Source organism: Mesocricetus auratus, unplaced genomic scaffold (genome assembly GCF_017639785.1).
Source record: "Mesocricetus auratus isolate SY011 unplaced genomic scaffold, BCM_Maur_2.0 Super-Scaffold_4256, whole genome shotgun sequence".
NCBI classification, from domain to species: Eukaryota; Metazoa; Chordata; class Mammalia; order Rodentia; family Cricetidae; genus Mesocricetus; species Mesocricetus auratus.
This window is the reverse complement of record NW_024429182.1, coordinates 99,421,663-99,443,589: the sequence shown is the minus strand read 5'-3', so window position 1 is coordinate 99,443,589 and position 21,927 is coordinate 99,421,663. Positions and strand designations below refer to the sequence as shown.

General features: G+C 40.6%; 1 protein-coding gene across 2 annotated transcripts in view; it reads right to left on the bottom strand.

Moving 5' to 3' along the window:
• Positions 1 to 21,927, bottom strand: part of Uvrag (UV radiation resistance associated) — a 238,447-nt gene that overhangs the window by 94,032 nt on the left and 122,488 nt on the right. For both annotated transcript variants that reach the window (XM_040758261.1, XM_040758264.1), the window contains exons 8-11: positions 17,647 to 17,773; positions 10,120 to 10,204; positions 7,775 to 7,862; positions 6,389 to 6,449 (exon numbers count right to left, since the gene is read on the bottom strand). In XM_040758261.1, the coding sequence (XP_040614195.1) occupies positions 6,389 to 6,449; positions 7,775 to 7,862; positions 10,120 to 10,204; positions 17,647 to 17,773 (361 nt within the window). The remainder of the gene's footprint in view (positions 1 to 6,388; positions 6,450 to 7,774; positions 7,863 to 10,119; positions 10,205 to 17,646; positions 17,774 to 21,927) is intronic.

Here is a 21,927-nt window from a genome sequence, read left to right as displayed (position 1 = left end):
TGCACTGTCCCAGCATCTTAACACCTTCGTACTAACAGAAAAGAACCATAAACAGTCTGTGATCTGGGGCTGAAGAGGCAGCTCCATGGTTCAGAACACCTGAGTTCTGTCCCCAGCACCCACAACTGCTTGTAATCCCAGATCCAGGAGGATCGCCTCTTTGGGCATCTGCACACACGTGTACATAACTACACACAGACACAGATATACATACATGATAAAAAATAATATAAGTAAATCTTCAAAATAAAGTCTGCAATCTCCCATTTCTATACTACTTCATAAAAATCTTTCACAGTCAGGATTTGCCATTCTTTCCAAACAATTTTGTGAAAAAGTGGAACAACATTCATTTCCAATGACTACAAAGTCACTACTAATTAAGATCCTAGTTATTTTTAGAGACTGTGTCCTCATGCCTCAGGTACATCCAAATACGTTGATTATTAACAAATTTGCCTCTATAGAAACCTGCACATAATTCTATAGTAGTGACTAAAAGTATAGGACTCTGTGTGTGTGTGTGTGTGTGTGTGTGTGTGAGAGAGAGAGAGAGAGAGAGAGAGAGAGAGAGAGAGAGAGAGAGAGAGAGAGAGAGAGAGAGAGAGAGAGAAAGAGAGATTAGGTGTGATTTCTCAGGATCTGTCTTATCTTTTTTTTGACAGTCTGTCATTGGAACCTGGGACTCACTGATTTAACTAGGTTGACTTGAATCCCAGGGAACCAACTTTCTGCACTGGGATATCACAGGCATGCACCACCACGCTTGGCTTTTTACATGGGTCCTGGCGCTTGAACTCAGTTCCTCATGCTTATATGGCAAGCACTTCACTGGCTGGGGTATTTCTCCAGCCAAAAAAGTGCTTTACATTACAAATTCTCTCAGGATATTAAAGCCAAGAGAAATCTTAGCTATCACAGCATGTAATACCATCAACTCACTGATGACAAAGATGAGGTCCAGGTGGGACAGCTTAGTCAAGATCATATTGGTAAAAACCATAAGCAATGGAGCGAGTGGGAAAACTGCTTCTATGCCTCAAAATATGTTGCTTTCCAAATGTCTAAGTCTGGAGTCATAGCTGAGACTGGGAATGCCTTCCCAGCGGTTGACCTCTGCCTCCTGCTTTTTAGAAAGTGCAGAGCCACCAAACTGAAAACATTCCTAAGAGCAAATGGACTTGTGCTGAAAAGAACCTTCTTTCGAAGGGAGGGGACGAAGAAGATTTAGAGGGGCTCACACTTTGCTACACTAAAACTTCCCTTTGTGGATTTAAAATTCCTTTCCTAAATGACCAAGTAGAAAAGGGTTTGAAATTTTTCAACAAAAAGCCTTTTAATGAGCTTTCCAAAGAAGTCAAATACAGACTACTAATGGCTAATACCTCAAGCATCTACATGCTTCTCATATTACTAAAAGATAATGGTAAGAAAAGGTACATTTGCATAATTTTACATTACATATATATTTTTATTAAGAGAACAAAGACACAATCTCACATCACCTTCCCACAGTAAGCAAAACCAATTTTGCTTAAATTTAGACATCCAAAGGGCATCTCAAAGAGAATTTTATGGACAGAAATGAAAAATAAATCAAAAGGAATAGTGGACAACAGAGTTAAGTGACATTGGAAGTGACCTTCAGTTCAGGCTGTTCACACTCACCACTGCTGCCACAGGACTCCCTGCTCTCCCTATTAAACACCCTATGATGTTTCCCATTCCAGGCCATCACGCTCCACCAGTCCCACAGTTAAACACTGTGGTGTTGAATTTCCAATATTGAAGCTTTATATTAAAAGCATTTTAAAAGGGTCATGGGTGGAGCCTTACAGGGCCCAGGAGCATTTCAATACCCTCAAAAGGAAAACCACCTCCTGGTAGGGAAGTCACTTTCATCACCCCATGACCACTGAGCCTCCAGTGGGAAAATGTGAGCTCATGTGGTTAATTATGGCAATTGCAGGCCATGCAACCTCAGATGTCACATTTTGTTGCCAATCATTTTAACTGAAGACCAAAAGGTTTAAGGTTCCCAGTGTTGTGAGATCTGAAAGACTTTTTACCTGCCAAAGCCAAAACATGGCCCTCTGAGGTGTGCTTTTACAGTAAGCAATAATGACGTCCACAACACCTAACAAGAGGAGAGGTGTAGGTTTCCTATGCTGCTCTGGGGAGTAGAAAGGTCATGAATGATAGTAATGTTGGTGAGAAGTCAGAATGAGAGGGGAGGGTTTAGTAGCAATGGAAGGAACTGTAAGATTTAGGTATGTGACACTAATTCAACAGGGTTCAAAGAGCTTGAAAGCCAATCAAAAGCCCACAGTTCCTTCATAATAGGTATGCCCTTTTCTTTTTTTTTTTTTGGTTTCTGTGTGTAGCTTTGGAGGCTGTCCTGGCACTCACTCTGTAGATCAGACTGGCCTCGAACTCACAGAGATCTATCTGCCTCCTGAGTGCTGGGATTAAAGGTGTGGGCTACCACTGCCTGGCTTTCTATTTGTTTTTAAAATGTAGGGCATCTCTCAAAGTTGTAGCTTTTGTGTAATCTCTATGATTAAAAATGCACAAACACACAACAGCTACACAAACATTTACATTAATTCAATGTTCCTTTGAGTTATATGCTGAACAAATTTTGTGTTGCAACACATACGAGCATAGTAAGTGATCTCAAAGCTCTTACTATCCTGCCTTCCCAATCCCTGAGGCAGCCTGTCAGGGAACCAAGCACACTGATCCAGACAGGACAAACTAGTTAAGACTCTAATCACTGCCACAGCATTTATGGAATCATTCCATGTTCTCCATGAGACACTGTTTGACATATGACTCTCTTTTCCAAGAAATCATGCCTGCATGAAGGGACACAGATACAGAGGACATCTGGGTCTCATTACCACAAAGGGTTCTCATGTTATAGATCACTTAAAAACACACAAGCACAAACACTGGGGTTTTTGGTTTTTGGTTTTTTTCTTTTCTCTTTTTAAACTAAGCATCTCAGTCAACGGAACTCAGATAAACACTCTTTTCTGGACACTTTCTCCCACTGTGTCCAGCACTCTCTGGCACACTCTAACAACAGCCACTTACCCATTCAGAAAAGCATAACAAATACCAGGCCCCTTGGTGGAGTTTCCCAAACATTACTGACCCATGCAGTGTTAATCCCTACCTAGCAGAGGCTCATGAACATCATGAGAAAATCAGCTGGAAGCTCCTTTCCTAGAACCTCTCCCAGAATGCACTAAGTCTTTAAAGGCTTGTGAGGTCATGATTCAAAGAGAAGAAAGAAAATGACATCACGACAGGCATAAGACGGACCTTAGATTCAGAAAGATCGGTGTTAACTTCAGCTCTGCCACCAGCTGAGTCCTTGGATGGAACATTTTTGAATTTTTCAAAGTCTCCGTCCCTCCCTCCCTCCCTCCCTCCCTCCCTCCCTCCCTCCCTCCCTCCCTCCCTTCCTCCCTCCCTCTCTCAAATTGAAACAAACAACATCCCCAAAGCAATTCTCTGCCCACAAAAGGAGTCTCACAGGACTACAGTAGTAACACAACATCAAAAACCACTGTATTTCTTTGCAGTTTTTGAAACAAAGTCTCATGTACTGGGAGCTGGCTTTGAACTCCTGTTCTTCCTGCTTCCAAGTGTTGGAAATACAGGCACTTATCCAGTGTCTGGTTGATGTTACTGCATTTCTACTCACCTGGTCTAAATCACCCTCTTACCCTCCTGTCAATAGGGACGTAAGTTGTTTCTGAAGACAACTAAGGCATTCCCTGGTTCTATGAAGCAGTCTTCCTGATGGCCCAAGGGAATTAGTCCCACTCTGAGTCTCTAACAAAGACCATGTATTTAATAATCACTTCTTGTCTGTCTTGATTACATAGCTGATGCCCACAACAGGACTACAATCTTCCCTAGGCCAGATCAATGCCTTAATTCTCTCCATAGTCCTTTGACATCTAGCATAGTAGAGAACCAACAGGGCATCTATGTTGTTATATTACATACATGTCCACAGAACGCAAACACAATACTACCGTATGTCCTTCTTAAACCTGCTGACTCCTAGGGGACATGGGGAGTGGACTGAAGAGGACCTCAGGCTAAAATTAAGCACAATGTTTCATCTTATCTCCCGTTTCACTCTTCAGCGACTTCAATGAAGGGCTACTGTGCATTTTTAAAGGGCTGGGGATGGATTTGGCTTTACCGAGCATTCTAAGTGTAGATAGCTATGGAAGCCATGAGAAACAAGGCACTTCAAAGAAAACCAAAATAGAATCAAGAACCTTTCGCGAGTGGACCAGGGGACGAGCGCACCACTAACACTAGCCCTGCTTCCATCAGGTCACTCACTCCGCAGCCAGAGGGATGCACAGCACAGCTCAGTGCATGCCAGTCCCGCAGAAGCCCTTCAGGCATTGGCCATATAGGGAGAAAGAAACAGAAGTGCCTTCCAACAGCCCCAAGGCCCTGCTGACCTCTCTCTCCCCTCTCTCCCCCTCTTCCCATGGTGCTTAGATCAATCACATAGATCTGATCTTCCTTCCTCTCCTATTTGCAAGTAATTCCAATTATATTTATTGAGGACTTCCTATATGAAAAGCTCTTTCAAATGTCATCTCATTCACTCATCCCAAGGTATTACTGATGCAAATAACAAGCTAGGACAGTACTTGATTTGCCTAAAATAGTCTTTCCTCTAATACTCCAATCCTGAGTTTTTCAAGTATGCCAAGGCCTCCTCCACCATGACCTATGACCTCTGAACTTAAGCCTTCCACAGCTAATTAGTTCTTTTAGCTTTGAAACTGTGTGTTAAGTGTTGCTCCTTAGAGTGGTCTTCTCTGAATATTTAAAGTAGCTTCCCTCACTGTCTGGCAACACATTGTCTTGATAAGTATCTGGTTATTAATTATGTCCTTATTGATTGGCTGTTTCCCTCAGTAGGCTGTGGGTTCCATGGAAGGAGAGAACATGTTTGCTTTTTTCAATAATTACACCCTGTGAACTCAGCACAGTGTTTGGCATATAGACACTTAGAAATATATTTCAATTTATGTATATGGGTGCATATATCTGTGCATGTTGTTCATGTCTGATGCTATGAAGGTGCTGGATCACCACGAACTTGAGTTACAGATGGTTGTGAGCTGTCATGTGGGTGCTGGGAATCAAACTCGAGTCTTCTGGAAGGGCAGCCAGTGCTTTTAGCTGCTGAGCCATCTCTCCAGTGCATTTTTTTTTTAATGAGTGAGGAAAATAATGCACCACGGCTTTAGAACATCACAACTTTGCATAGAACAAACCCCAAAGTGCACTGTTTGACTGGAAGAGGTTTGAGGGTCTGTACGCCCTGTAGTAGACCTCCCCAGCTCTGTCACTCACACCACTCCTCCAGCTTTCCCCGCTTTTACAGACCTGGGCGTATCCCAGTTCTCACTGCAATTACATAAGACTGGCGGAAATTAACTCAAACATGACAGGCTTACAGAAGCGGGCCAGAACTTGAACGGAGATTTCCCATCTCCTGGTTATCACTGTCCTGATATCATGTCCCAGCTTCCATGTGTTATGTGGGTTGACAGGTGACTGATAAACTACGCTTGAATGTTTATGACCATTATGGCAATGTTCTTTAGAGGGACATGGGAACATGACACTAAGACACTAAGAACACCCTCTCCTTCGAGTTCTGTGGTGGCCGGCTGGTTTGGGAATACTCTACAAGGCATTTTAGAAGACCTGCAAGCAGCATTTGAGTAAATACAGTGCTTGCTGCAGAAACGAGTTCAGATCCCCAGAACTCACATTAATACATGCATGCACACTCTTTTCTTTGGTATATGTTAAAGAAACTAGAAAAAAGAAAAGATTTTAAAATACAGGAATTATTTTGAATCTGAATTCTGCAGTCCCTCTAATATAAAAAAAATGAGAAGCAAGAATTCAACAAATTAAAGCTATGCTAATAGAAATACCACAAGATAAAACTTCAAATAGTTTTCAGAATGGTAATAAAATGATTATAAACAACAGACAAACGCATGCTCTAACTCTGCTCCTAGCTATACACAGATTTTTCATAAAACCCAACTAAAAAGACTAGGCATTACCAGCCTGATATCTGTAGACCATTAATTTTTTAAAAATTTTCAAACAAAGGTTCAATAATTATTTATTCCAAAATTAGGTCAAATACTTTGTTATATTTCCTAGCAGGGAAGCAGATTCTATGTACTTCTAACTGGAAAGAGGCAGAAATTCTAAAATCCCCTTTGGACAAAATGCTAGGTATCCATTACCAAAATAACTCTATCCCCATACATATTACATATACCAAATCTTTAGAAGTTAAAAAGAAATAGAATACCTTGGAAGTCCTCAGAATTGGGCAACTTGACACCACATACAAAATAATCCTTATGCTCATTCTGTGAATTTAATCAAAGAATGAAATTAATTCATTGTTCTAAAAGGCAAAGAAGCCACCAAGTCAAATCTAGAATTCAGTAGGACCAGTGTCAGTGTCACCCTCTGAGATGAACGGTGCATTTTGTTACACTTGACATTTTCACAGTAAAATCACATGTGCATCATCCAAAGAAAAAGGCACGTGAAAACAAGGCCATAAAATATCTTCCTGCTGGGTATGGCGGTGGTGGTGCATGTCTATAATCCTAACGCTTTGGACAAAGCAGCAGAAAGACTAGGAGTTCAAAGGTCATTCCTAGCTGCGTAGAATGTTTGAAGAAGCCTAAATCACATGATATCCATTTTAAAAAATGGAAAAAGAAACATTCTGATTAACCCATATCTATCCATGAGCAAATACAAATTCTATTGTTTTTTCCCCCTCTGAAAATAGTCTATTAAATAGATTACAATTAACAAAGACACCATTAAGTTTAGCAGACTTGGTTTTCTAAATAATATTCCTAATTGGTTTTATTTCATTATCACCATTTATATTGATTTAAAAAAATACATTCAAAATCAATGAATTAATGAATTAATGGCAGTTACCTCAGGAATACCATAATGAACACCAATACACATAGGTCACTTAGCAATTATGTTTTTAAGCAGTGCGTATACATCAGAAAATGTGTCAGTAACAGTGAATAACTAATTGAATAAAAACATTCTGAAGGAACCAGAAATAGTTTGGCATTCTTTTTGATGATGACACATCCTATGCATCAAGCTGATATATAAAACATCAAACTTTAAACTATGGAATCTGAGGCCAACAAAGAGTGTGTGTGTGTGTGTGTGTGTGTGTGTGTGTGTGTGTGTGTGTGTGTGTGTGTGTGTGTGTGTGTGTGTGCATGAGAGAGAGAGAGAGAAAAAGAAAGAGGGAGGCCAGATGTCAACTCTGGGATGTATTCCTCAAGATGGCTGTCCATCTTGTTTTTAAGCCAATAGGCCTTGGGGCTTGCTAATTGGGGAGGCTGATTGAGTCCAGGGATCCTCCGGTCTCCACCTCCCAGCACTGGGACAAGAGCATGCTGTCATTTCCAGCTTTCCACTTGAGGTCCAGGCGTGGAACTCGGGTCCTCATGCTTGTGTGGCCAGCACTTGGAGGGTGGAGCTGCCTTCCCGGCTCCCCTAGGTGAGTTTTAGATGCTAGTTCTTAGTGTTCTCCTAACCCATGAGAGAGCACACAGAGCAGTGGCTTTTTCACTGAAAGGAAATATCAAGTGGAATCATCTTTCAAAAAAAAATATATATATATTTTTAGGAATTTGAAACTTACCAAATCAATAGGGTAAATGTAGGAAAGCTCAGAGAGTAACTGCCTGCAACGAATTGTCAACTGAGCATTAGTCTTCAGAAAGAGTTCTCTAGTGAGGAAAAAGGAAAAGTACATTCATGAAAAAAATGTTCACATGGTTTCTAACACTTATTTTTTACCTGATTAATACAGAGGAGATTAATGGTCTGTAATTGGCCAGAGAATTTCAGCAGTGGAGGCAGGAATGATACCCATCCTGAGTCCTGACCCATTTCCAACAATGTCAATTATGTTAACTGTATACTGTGGACTACTGTGCGTGCCCAGCACTGAGTCAAAAGCTATAAAGGGTATAACAATCAAACACCCATGCCTTGAGCACCTACCACCACATACCAGGAGCACTACAAGGTGTTTTCAATTATTCTACCAGTCACAGTGAGCTGTCATTATACTCACTTATAATAAGATTGCGAGAGGTCTAGTAAACATTTAATAACCAGTACCTTAGTGAAGCTGATTTGATTTCATAATTTGATCTAAACAGCATTTCCTTAAAAAAGAAAGCCAAAGAATCCTTTCACAGCTATGTGCTAAAGCTGTCTCAAGAAACACTGTGCTATGATACAAGAAAAATAGCAAATAAAATGAACAGCTGAGCAAACACTCAAGGCATCAGGTAAGATGGGAATTTACCCTGAGTGACTTTGGAAATGGCCAATACAGAACATCCACAGACTATGTTTCCTCCTGTCTGAAAAGAAGCCGCAGGTGAGAGCAGAGTGGGGGCCGGGGGGGGGGGGGTGCCAAGGGCCTCTGTTACACCAGCTAATGTGGCGAACTCTGCTCCAATTTCTAGTCACAGAGCATCTAACTCCTTTGGAATTTTCTGAATGATGGAGGTTCCTTTTTTATGATTCTTATGTGATAATCTCATTAGGGTAATGACATGCCAAGGACAGATCTGGTACACTGTAAAGCCCAAGGAGTAGAGGGTTAATTTTCAGCTGCACTCACACCACCTTCCATGAAGGGGCTGGGTGGGGCTGGAGAGCAATCCCTAGATCACTCCTGAGGGTCAAGGTCGATGAGCTTCAGATGGTGACGGTACCTAGAGGACACAAGCCCAGAAAGGACGCAGAGCCTCCTCCACCCGGCTGACTATCTGTGTCACTGGCTACCCTTAGGATACCAGTGAACATCAGGGTCTCTCTGAGTTTGTGAGACCCTTGAGTAAATCACCAATTAATTGACGTGAAGGAGAAGCTTGTAGCAATCACTATTTATAGCTGGCTGGTGGCAAACACAGGTCACCATCTAGAGTTTGTGAAGGTTATCTGCTTGCAGGTGTCAGTCTGGAAGAACTGTCAAGAGGTATCCAGGCAGTGTCAGAACTGAATTCAATCTTAAGACACAATTATGCTTTCGGGAAAATCTGGGGTCAAAAGTATTGTGAAGTCAGTGTGTTGGGAAGCACTGATGCCTTCTGTCTGAAGAGCACTTGTGGGCACTGCCAGTGAGCTGGACAGAGCAACTTCTCAGAGCCTTGCTTTCCCATCTGCACACTGTGGGGTGAGAGCAGACAGCCTCTGTTTTGTTCTAGGACTAAGATTCTTGAGTCCTCTACTAGTAAAGTTCCTCAAAGAAAAATGTGACATGGCAGAATTGCCACAGAAGCGAGTAAAGGGAAGAGAAAGAACAGAGGTGACCATGAATTATGGGGGTGGGGGGTAGGGTTGCTACTGTCATCATTTTATGTTGAGAGAAAAACTAAAATTAACTATAGCTGTATAATGCTAGTTTGTTGAAGGATATGTGAAAATTAAGCAAAGAATCACCATATTGGGAAGAGGAAAATATGGGGAAAATGGTATTTTAAGAGGAAAGACCCGATAGCAGCATTGGGGTGGTGGGTAGACAGGACTGGAAAGCTGGAGAGATGGGGATTAGAGAAACGTTCTAAGTATTGCTGAGGTAACCAAATGTGATACCAAGAAGCAGAAGTTTGAAGAAATTTCTGAAGACAGAAAACCAACCAGAAGAAGTGGCATGGAAGACAGGAAGGGAGCAGAGGGGAGGGGAGGAGAGAGGAAGGGAGGAAAGGATTGGAGAGGAGAGAACAGGAGAGGGAGGGGAGGGGAGGGGAGGTAAATATCAGCCATAGTGCTGTGGCTGGGCAATGAGAGACTGTCCGTGTTTCTAGGCTCTAGCGTAGTACAGACACACAGTAGGTATTCACATATATCTGCTGAGCCAGTGAATGAGGTGCTGAGACACACAGAATGTCAATCAGTAGCAGTCTTTTAAAATGTTGTCCCAGAACAGTAAGCTCAAAACCCAGAGAAGCTATTCTCAGTTGCGATTACCTTTTTGCAGTGCACTCCTTCCGCAACTCACTCAGGGATTCCTTCTGATGTTGAAGCTTGCCGTGCTCAGTTGAAAATGCGCTTCCTACAAGGGGCAATGGAAGGAGACAACGACAAATATAACACTACAGACACGATGTTCAACCACATGTGCACATGCAGAGCTCAGTCTCCTGACTGTGAAAGGGATAAAGGAGTCAGCAGGCAAGGAACCTCAGTACAGAGAGGTTTTGAGATGGATTAACCAGAACAAACTGCCATTGGCTCAGTTTACATTGGTCCAGTCTCTAGCAGAAGTCAAACAGCAGGACTCGGACTCTGCCCATAGATTTCTGGATACTGACCAAGAAACCTTTATGAGATTTTCAAAATCCAGACTGGGTAGCTTATTTTCAATCACAAACTCTACATAACATTATTGAGAATATAAAAAGCAGAACAGGAAAATTACCTATATTTTGACTGCTACATTACAGTTCATATAAGCAGTTTTATGAACTTTCATCTTGCTTGTATATATTTTAGTGAAAATCATAGGGCACAGGAAATGTGCATTCTGATTTTTCCATATTATGTCACAAGAATTTTTACACCATGACAGTTTGAAGCTATGACTGCATAAAAACTCAGCTCTATAGATGTGCTTATAGGACTATTATACATTTTATCTCATAGGCTCATACTTGAATCCTATTATAGAACATTTAATTTCCTTTCAGTATTTGCTTTAGTATGTTAATAATTAGTACGTGTGTTCATATGCCTGAATTTTGCAACTATGTCAAGGGTTTGAACTGCAGTTTTGAGATAATACAATCTTTCCCATCTTCCTACTCTGAGAAAAATGAGAGCTTGTATTCTTCATAGTCCAGGCCTGATTACATCTCCAGAGGTCCTCTGGCAAAGAGAAACAGTGCAAGATCCTGATATACTAAGTTTTCTATTCTTCAAAGGACTTTACTTCATGAACTGCAATCCAATAAGAGCGAGTAACCCTAAGCTTTTCTGCATGTCTCCTACCCACCCAGGGAAAAACAGAAAGCAGCTTATTTGGTTAAAATACAGTTTGGACCTTAGTACAAAATCCATACCTAAGCAGTTTTTGTTTGTCTTTAATTTAGCCAAGGAATTCATTCATGTTAGACAAATGCTATACTACAGAATCAAACCCCTAGCCCTAGACAAGTTTATACCCAAGGTTTCTCTAAGCACCCTTTTCTTCTCTTTCAACTATAAAGAGAATAAATGGAAGACTAAGACCCCAAACTCAAGGAACACCACTCATCTTCTGTAGGCTAAATATTCCTCCTTAAACCTGTATCTTTTTTATTTTACATGACATTTAGGTTCACACTCACTATCCATGTATGTTGCACATACTCATTTTAATGATCAAGTGGCCCTAGATTTAAACTATAAGACTCTCTTCAACCTTGCTCCAGTGTCACTGTGATATGCTGCACAATACTGTTTGAACCATACTATTACTTTACTGTCCATAGGACCTGTAGTGATGCTCCCCACCATTCCTGACTCTGGTTACCTGTGCCTTCTCTCTTTGTACTGGGCTGTTTTGACTACTAGCTAATAAAATAATTAACTAATTAATCAATTAAGACAGGGTCTCACTGTGTAGCATTGAATTCACAGAGCTGCTCCTGTCCCTGCCTCCTGAGTGCTGAGATGAAATGCGTGCCATGTCTTAGCCACTGTGAAAAGCTCCCGTGTTTTTCTGTTCTTTGCTTTAACCCAGTAAGTTATCACAGTGGAACTTACCAACTATCCCTTGGGCCCATATACTCTCTGCTCCTTTAACACTCCCAGTCTGGTTAGGTTTTAATCATGTAGTGTTTAAATTACCAGAAGAACTACCTCCCTGGCAATTCTCTGCCCTCAACAAGGTTGGCAAAGAATATTTTCTAAAATATATATCTAACCTGCACTCTGTATTGTACTCACCAATACAAGTCTATCTATTCTTTCAGAAATTTGTGTGTTACTTTTAACATATCCCCAAACCTTTTGGTAAAAGCTCTTTGGCTTCTCTAACTGCTCATACAAAAGAAAGAAAGGAATGAAGGAAGGAAGGAAGGAAGGAAGGAAGGAAGGAAGGAAGGAAGGAAGGAAGGAAGGAAGAAAGAAAAAATCTGGTTGAAAGGATGGCCTCCCATTACTGGCAGCAGCTCCCTAATGTCCTGTCACTCCTCCCTAGAAACCGCTTCCTTTCACCGGCAGGTCTCACCATCTCTCCTGGCTAGCATACCTTCTGTGTTCCTCTAACACCCTCTAACTAACTCTGTCATATAGTATTCACACTTGTCCTATGGTTATAAGGTCTTGCAGTGTCCCATTTTTCCTAAGTATTCCTTCCACCAATGGTACCTGAGCAACTGAACAAGCACACACACACTGAGCCCACGCATGCTGTACCGATGCTTGTCTTGTGTCCCTTCTATGCCTCGTGACCTTTTTTTTTTACTTTGACACTAATCTATCTCACTGCAATGTGTTTCCACTAAGTGACACTTGCTGAATTTTGGGGGGAGCAAGTGGGAAAACTAATAAACCAAAATATTATTGTCAGGTGTTTTATTTCTTTATATCTTTACCCTTCTTATAATCCATTTAAAACATTACCAGAACAAATCATCATAAGTACATTTAATTAATAGTCTTGAGAGTAAGAGCTTAAGTTTGCTTAGGACTTATAATGTGTCTTCTTCACTCTCCATCCAAAGCCATCTGGATTCTACTACCTCCTGTAAGCTGCATACAATACCAACAGTCCAGAGAAAGATGCTAACTCAGGCATCAGAGGCTGGCAGGATGGTTCCATGGGAAAAAGCACTCACTGTACAAGTCTCAAGACCTGCCTGAGTTTGATTCATGAAACTCAAGAAAAAAAATCTAAATGTGGGAGGCAGGCATTCCTAATCCTGGTACTCCTTGGTCGAGATGGGAAGCCAAGACAAAAGATTACCTGGAAGCTTACTGGGCGGGGTGACCTGGAGGAAAGATCTGACTCCTGAAAGTTGTCTTCTGATCTCCACACATGGCATGCATGCACCCACAATAATAATACACTATCAGTACTAGTGGCAGCACACCTATGAGGCACTCAAAAGGCCCCAGGTTTGATCCCAACCACCTTGGAAAAAAGTAGCCACCTCCTACAAATATTAGAGAACTCCACTCTTATAAAATTGATACATATTAACATCTACTCATAAAAGATCCAGGTTTTACTGCACATGTTTCCTTAAAAACAGGATTCCATTTTACTTTCTGAACCTAGTTTCTAGCAGACTTTGATAGGATGTTGCATCTCAGAAAGATGTACAGGCTGAGCCAGGAAAGAGGCCTTGCCAGTAATACAAGTCATTACTGCGAGAATTATCTGGCTTGAGACCCTAATGAGGAAACCAACTACTAATATCTTCTAGGAATAAATATATTTACATTAAAAACCATCAATTCTGAAAAGATCTACTCATGGCCCAGCTGAAAACTGCTGCAGGCAAGGTGAGAACACTGCCTTTGAGGTACAGGGAGGGAAAACCTCTGGGTGGGGCTAATTCGGCCCCCAGGAGTCAGTGGCACTTGGCAAGCCAGTAGCAGGAACTTGTCTCTTTCCAGTAAATCATCTTGCAATGGGTTTGTATCCTCAAAAACAGACAGATATAATAGGGACCTGGCTTCTTCAAATTGTTCACACAAGTGAATCCCTATGGCTCTGTTCTAAGCGGTGACACTACTGAACAGATGAGTTAGAAGATGTAGAAGTAGTTCCTTTAGGGTTATCAGAAGAATCAGGAGCAACACTGGGGGAAAATACCAAACATTCCTGATCTTGTCCCCTCACCAGGCTCTGACTTATAAGTATGTGTCTTCCTACCAAGTATGACCTTGGCAAACAAGAGCATCCTCAAAATATATCAAGATCTATCAGTAAATAAGCCTGGTTACGTGTATCCAGATATGCTCTTACATGCTCTATTCACTGTCCAGTGCTTTACTGTATTTACCACAGGATAAACATTAGATCTTAGCTTTCTGATGCCTCTAATATAAATGAATTCTCAGTTCAAAAATACACATAGGGAGTGGGGGCATAGCCCAGTGGTAGAGCTCATGCAGGAGGCCATGGATTTGATTTTGGATGCCACAACAAGAACAACACAATCTCTACTGTAAATGTAAGAGAGGATACTTAAGTATAAACTCTGTTAAAAACCACAGGTCTGACCCATCAAGCCAAATACTCATCTAGCTCAGGGACCACCATTCTGGCTTTGTAGGATAAAACAGAGATACAAGAATGCAATAGCATGACTGCCTGAATAAAACACGAGAACAGAAACCAATAATCCTACAATCATTGCTTACAGCACAGTTGGGCACTGGTAACTGAATACAAGCTTGAACACACTTTCAATGTGCCTTTGGACAAATCCTCCTCTCCTGTAAAATGGATAGCACTATACCACATCTTTATCATTAACTCATAGGACTCTTAGTAATGGTTAAATGAGAGAAAGACTAGGAAACATGATATTGCCTGACATTAATATTGCCTATAAAGACAAACTCATAAATATGACCATATATTATTATACATTCATCATCTCTAAAAATTAGCAATTAGTAATCATACATGTATACAAAGTATCATGATCATTCCCATCCACCACCTCTCCTTTCATCTTCTTTTTTTTTTTTTTTTTTTTTGGTTTTTACGAGACAGGGTTTCTCTGTATTGTTTCGGAGGCTATCGGTCCAGCCCAGCCTCGAACTCACAGAGATCCGCCTGCCTCTGCCTCCCGAGTGCTGGGATTAAAGGCATGCGCCACCACCGCCCGGCCTCTTTTCATCTTCTTAATGGTATAGAAATCACTGAAAAATGTCATCACTTGTAGGCTGGTGATAAGACAACTTGCTGCTTTCTTCTATCATAGAAAGCAAAAATATAAAAAGGAACATAGTCAAGGAAGTACAGATCCCTGTCTTTTGACCATGCAGTGGAATCATATACACGCCATGGGCTTTATGAATCATATTGTTTATGTGTGTGTTGTGTTGAACACATGTGTATGACTGTGTGTGCTTCCCTGTACATCAGATCATGGAGGCCAGAGGTCGGTGTTGGGTTATCTTCTTCTACCACTCTTCTCCTAATCCAGACAGGCTCTCAAACTGGATCTGACCCTCTCTGATTGACTAGACTAGCTGACTAGCACACCCCAAGGATCCTTCCAAATTTGTTTTCCTATGTGGACACTGGGGATCTGGATGGAAGTCATCATGCTTAGGCAGCAATTCAACTGAGCCATCTCCCAAGACCACCATGCTACTTGCTTTAAAAAAAAAAAGTACTATGCAGTGCTTCAGAGTTATGGAAGTCACAGAAATATTTTCATCCCTACATTGTTAGCTCATGAATTTAATTCATCTCTTCTCTACTCAGCCAAGACTGTTCTACATTATGAACTTCAGAGTTCACTGCAAATATAGAATTTTTTGCTCTTACAGAAACATGAAAAGTAAAGACTTTCTACATCATTCATTAGTGGGTAAGTATCAAATGAGCATATCCTTTAATGTTTTCCTATCAGAATCACACAGCTTTTAAAGCATTAAATTCGTGTATCGTTTTTAAGTGATTTTTTTTTGCCTGCATGTATGTCTGTGCATAACATGCATGCCTTATGTCCATGAACATCAGAAGTGGGAGTTGAATACTCCAGGACTGAATTATGGGTGGTTGTCAATTGCTATGTAGGTGCTGAGAATCAGCCCAGGTCCTCTGTAAGAGCAGCCAGTCATCTCTCCAGTCAAATTTTTTCTTTTGAATATAACATAAAAATCAGTAACACCTAAAATAAAGCCAACTATAAATTTATATACCATCAACAAGTAGAAAATAAAATTTAAACAGATCTACAATAGTCTTATAAATCATTAGAGAATAGGGATAAATTCAATTAAGCAAAGACCCATGCATTACTGTTTCAACAGCACTTTGTAAAAAAAAAAATCTAACAAACAATAGCACGTGGGGTTTTCTTGGGGGTGGTAGACAAAACCTTGAGATTCTATTTCCTACAACTATCCTGACAGATATATTCCATGCAGCCCCATCAACCTCCTAGCAAGGCTTTTTGTTTTATCTAGAAGTTTGTATGAAAATGTGAATATTCAAGGTAACTTCCAAGAAAAACAACTAAATTGAAGAACTCAACAAGCATCAAAACAAGGCATGACGTGAGAAAAAGGAAAATAAATAGGAACTGGAAAGTCGAAGAACTAGAGCAGAAGGTCCGTAGCAGATGTGCAGCAAGGTTACAGTGACCTAACCCACGTGAAAATGAACTGCCATGCTCAGTTTGTCTGAGAAACAGCATGCTAATTCTGACTTATGGACACACAACCGTTGATTCCAGGTGAACTGATGATACAAATGTGAACGTAGAACAGTAAAGAGTTCTGAAGAAACACAGAAGAAGACCTTTAAGGTCTTCGAACAGGTCAATGTTCCTTATACGAGGCCCCAAAGCCTCAAATGTAGACTAAAGAATGACAGCAGCAGCAAGTCACAGGATGGGAACATGCTCCTAATGCCCATGTCACAGAAAGTCCCTACATCCACAAAGAACAAGGACCTCTGTAACCTGCATTCAAAAGCCCTTAACTGACACTACAAAGGATTCATTTAAAGTGTGCAGAATGATGCTGGTGAGAATGGAACCCAGAGATACAAGGGCATACTCCATACCCCACACAAAGACCAAGTGTCGCACACAGAGCAGGGCAAAGATGGAGGCCGCAAATGAAAAGCTGTTTTGGAAAAGCTTTAAACACCATCTGTTAGAGCTGAAGAGAGACAGCCACCCTACAATCCCGCAATTTTACTCCTATTTCTAGCCAACTGAAATGCACATTTATCTCCATAAGGCACTAGAACATGCATGGAAATGTAATAGTAATAGTAATTGCAATAGTCTCAAACAGGAAATTACCAACAGTGAAAGTAAATAAATAAATACATATTTGTATAATGGAATATGCTTTGGCTTTAAGAATTATAATATTATTATAATTATAGGAAGGCAAGGATGACTCTAGCAAACAGGTTGAAAACGTTAGCACACAAAAAGTATACATCTGATTTCTGTAAAGTTCATAATTAGGTCAAACCAATCTCTGGTCTCATAAGTGAAGGTACTTGGTTAGTGTGGTTAGAACCATGGTGAATGGCGGAGGCACCAGTGGGTGCCACAGGGTTGCAAGTCTTTAGTAACGGTTTCACTGACTGAAATTCTACTTACATGTGTGTTCACTTTGTGAAAAGTTAACATATATCTCAGTATATAAAGATTGGTACATATTTATGCTTGCTAGCACCATCAAGATATTTCAAAAAATACTTAAATTTTTTTTTAAAGTCTGCAAAATTGTCTATCTGGTCCCATGGAAGAAGGAAACTAGTGTGCATGGAGGAAGGTTTGTCTGCATGGCGGCACTACTCACCTTTGTCCTGTAGAGCCATTTGTTGCTTATGCAGGAAGGCCACCTCCCGTCCCAGTGCTTTCTTCTGTCTTTCCAGTTCATTTCGAAGCACCAGAATTTTTAATCGCAGACATTCGCTTTCTTTTTTCTAAGTAAGTAAAATCACAGGTAAATTTATGAATATAAAGAAAGTCATAGCTATAACTGTACATCCACCATGTTCAAACCAATAATGGCCAAGTACTCGTGGACCTAGAGATCCTTGAGTGATCCCAGTAATGGAAAGAAGACAGAAATAGAGTAAGAAGAAATGAGCCTTTTCTAGAAACTCAAATCTCTTGCAGAAATAAGAAGCAGAGGGAACAGTGGTGTCAGATGACCACCAGCTAGATACCCCAAGTAGATAAAAATAACACAGAATACCAGGCAGTCAAATCTAAGGATGTAAAAGGATGATGTATAACAGTCAAAAGAGATTTATTCCAGAGACACAGGCTTGTTACTATTCAAGCACAATGTCACAATAGCAGGCTAAGGAAGAAAGGCATCTGAGATCAATGCATGTGTACAGATACTAAAGTTATACAATAAAGACATACAACAAAACATACTACTTAGTCATGATATAAAGGCACAAAAGTTTCAGAACAAAGAACAAGTGGAAACTCCCTTAGCTGGCACCTAACATCATGCTTAATTATAAGAACTAAGCCCTCTCCCCTAGTTTAAGAACAGAGAAGTTGCTTTTACTGTTCCCACTTAATGAACATGGACCAGAAGTCATCATCACCATGGCAATAAGACAAGAAAAGAAGCCTGGCGGTGGAGGCCTACACTTTTAACCACCGCACTTGGGAGGCAGAGGCAGGAGGATCTCTGTGAGTTTAAGGCCAGTCTGGTCTATATAGTGAGTTCCAAGACATCCAGGACTGTTATACAGAGAAACCCTATCTCAAAAGACCAAAAACAAAAAAGGCAAGACAAGGAGTGAAAATTTATGTAACAGAGAAGAAGGAGCATATAGAAATAAAAGCCAGCCTCTGACACATGAGCAATTACAGCAGACTGGAGTCTGGATCTCCAGCACCTGAGCAATGTCAGAACCTGTCTTGCTGAGATGGCAGAAATGGGATCAGAGACAGGATCCCTGAGCAAGCTGGCTAGTTAGACTAGCCATATCGATGTGCTCTGGGTTCAACTGAAAGACCTGCTTCAGTGAAAAGATAGAGAAGGATTAAGAAAGACTCCTGAGGTCAACCTTGGGCTTCTGATGGGCATGCACGTTCACACACATGAGGTGTGAGCCCACACACATATGACATATATATATACCACACATACTTGCGCACACACATGCACATGTATGCAAAAGGGGACAAATTCCTCTTATTCAAATATTTTCTCTGATTCATGCTTCCATTTACAAATCTGACATCCTAACTGTACGATGAAGCTATTTGTGCCTGCACATATGAACATATACTATAATGATGTATCTTTGCTGGTCTCCATTACATGGTATCAATAATATACTTTCATGATTTTCCATAAGTATTAATCAAATTGTAATTTGGCTATGCCTGGTATATTGTTTTCATTTCCAAAAGTATAACATAGTTAATTAAAATTATAATAAAATATACTTATTTAATAAACTAAAAATTAACAAAATATGGAATAAACTGCTGGGAATTTCTCAAAGGAAGAAGTCAGTCCTTGAATGACTTATAGACAATAAGGAAACCTGGAAATTGAGTGAGATACATGGTGACATGACCCTGTAGAAGCAAGAGTAAAAAAATAAATAAAAAAGAAAAAAGAAATAAAAAAGAATGGTTCTGGGCAATTATACTGAAAGCACTCTGCAGCAATCATTTCTCACACAGATGCTCTCTTCCTCATCCCTGACACAATTATTCTAAACTGATGGCATGATAATCCACTAAGGACACACACGCCAAGAAAACAGCACAAAACCTCATTTCCAAACCATTACATTAGGCTTGAAAAATCTAGGAAATATGGCCTTAAAAACAATGCGCTAAGTATAATTTTTGAACAGTACAAACACTTATGAGGGATTTATTATATAATTTTAGCTGCTTTTACTAACATAGGTGCTTATTATGTTTTGCCAAAACACCACAAAAACTAAGACCCAAAAGTCAGTGATGTTCTATAACTTGGAAGAGGCCCTGGAGTACACAATAACATGGAAAAATCTTTAAGATTATTATGCTATGTGAAATGAATACGCTGTAAACAGTCCCTTTATGTCAGACACCATTTATGCCAGGCACTTAGAATAGTCAAAATCGGGCTGGGAATGTAGCTCAGTGCTAGAGCACGTGCCTACCATACACAAAGCCCTGGATTCACTGCCAGCAGGTGTGAGGAGGATAAGAAATGAGAATGAATATGAATCACAGACAGCTTGGTGGCAGGGCTTGGGAGCAAAGGGGAGTAGGTAATTAGTACTTAACAGCTATGAAGTTTCAGTTTTACGAGATAAAAAGCTTTAATGACAGATGTGGGGGTGGTTGTACAACATTATGAATGTATTTAATACCAATGAACTATACATTTAAAAAATGACTGAGAGATGGGGCTGGAGAGATGACTAAGTGGTTAAGAGCACTGACTGCTCTTTCAGAGGACCTGGGTTCAATTCTCAGCACTCATATGACAGCTCACAGCTGTCCGTAACTCCAGTTCCAAGGGAACCGACACCCATGGCTAAAACACCAATGCACATAAATATATAAATATATATATATGTACACACACAGAGAGAGAGAGAGAGAGAGAGAGAGAGAGAGAGAGAGAGAGAGAGAGAGAGAGAGAGAGAGAGAGAGAGAGAGAGAGAGAGAGAGAGAGAGAGAGAGAGAGACTGGCTGGTAGATTGACTCAGTGAGTAAGGTGCTTGCTGCTAAGCCTCATGACCTGTGTTCAATCCCTAGAGCTCACTTGGTAGAAGGAAAAAACTGACTTCGCAAACCTGTCTGTCCTCCACATGGACACCATGGCACATGGATGAGTAAATAAATAAGCAAATGGTCTTTAATCATTGAGATTAGAAATGATCTGTTACAGGTTTTATAATTAAAGAAATCGAGGGAAGGGTCAATGAGGTGGTTGATTACTTGTGGGGGAAAAAAGGAAGCAAACCCAATAGGTTTTTCTTTAGTATGATCAGAAATCTGTGGGTCTTCCAACATCACTGAGGGGAAATAAGTAAACCCTTCAGAAGTGGGTTTTTCAGAAAGATGTACGTGTTCAATTGCTTTAACCCAATTTTTTTCACAAAATATTCAAATAAAAGTTTAGTTGGGCAGAGGGATAGTGAGGGGAGGCATTTTTCAGTAAACACAACATGGCTAGTGGGGGCAACTCGCTCTATGCCAGCGTACACACTCAAACTGGGAATGTTTTCTCATTTTCAAGCACAAAACGTACAAGTTAATCAAAATACAAAGCTAACACGGGAAGGCGTGAGTGCTGCATGTTTTTGTTATGGTCTGTGTGAGGAAACTGGCCCATTTACAGAAATAGATCCATGAGCTCAAACCAGGATTGTTGGCTCCCATTTCTGAAGAGTAAACAAACCCTGCCCATGTGCGTGCCTGTTTTCTTGCTCTCACTTCAAAGGGCAGCTGATCAGGGATCTTAAAGTCACATAAGTATCTTCTATGGGTTGCTGCACTCTAGTTATCTCCTCACTCCAAGTAGAGTTAATGTCACACATTTACCCCCATATATCTACCCCTTCTAATTAGATTTTATACAACACTCAGAAATCACAGACATGCATGTTTGTAAGCACACATTCCTATTTATGGGTCTTTTAAAAATCATGGGTAATGCTAAACACATTTAAAAATGACAGATTGATTGATAAATAATATGTTAATACAAATATTTTCTCATAGATCATACTGGAGCTAAAAATCCTCAGACAGAAGTTCATAAAATATGGCCCTGGGATAATGAAGGTCTCAAACACATGTGTAGTAACATGTCATGTTCATTTGTGTATGGAGCACATGACAGTCTGCTTGGATACTGCAAAGGCTTTACTGTCAAACTAGATGAGTTTCTAGAGGCCTTTCAGAAACTGGTGTGTGTGTGTGTGTGTGTGTGTGTGTGTGCGTGCGTGCATGCATGCTTCTATTCTCATGCAAGCCAGAACACCCACGTCAAGGTCAAGAGAGTTGAGAGTCAATTCTCTCCTCCAACCACATGGTGTTTAGGGACTGAACTCAGCTCACCAGGCCTGGTGGCATGTGCCTTTTACCCAGTAAG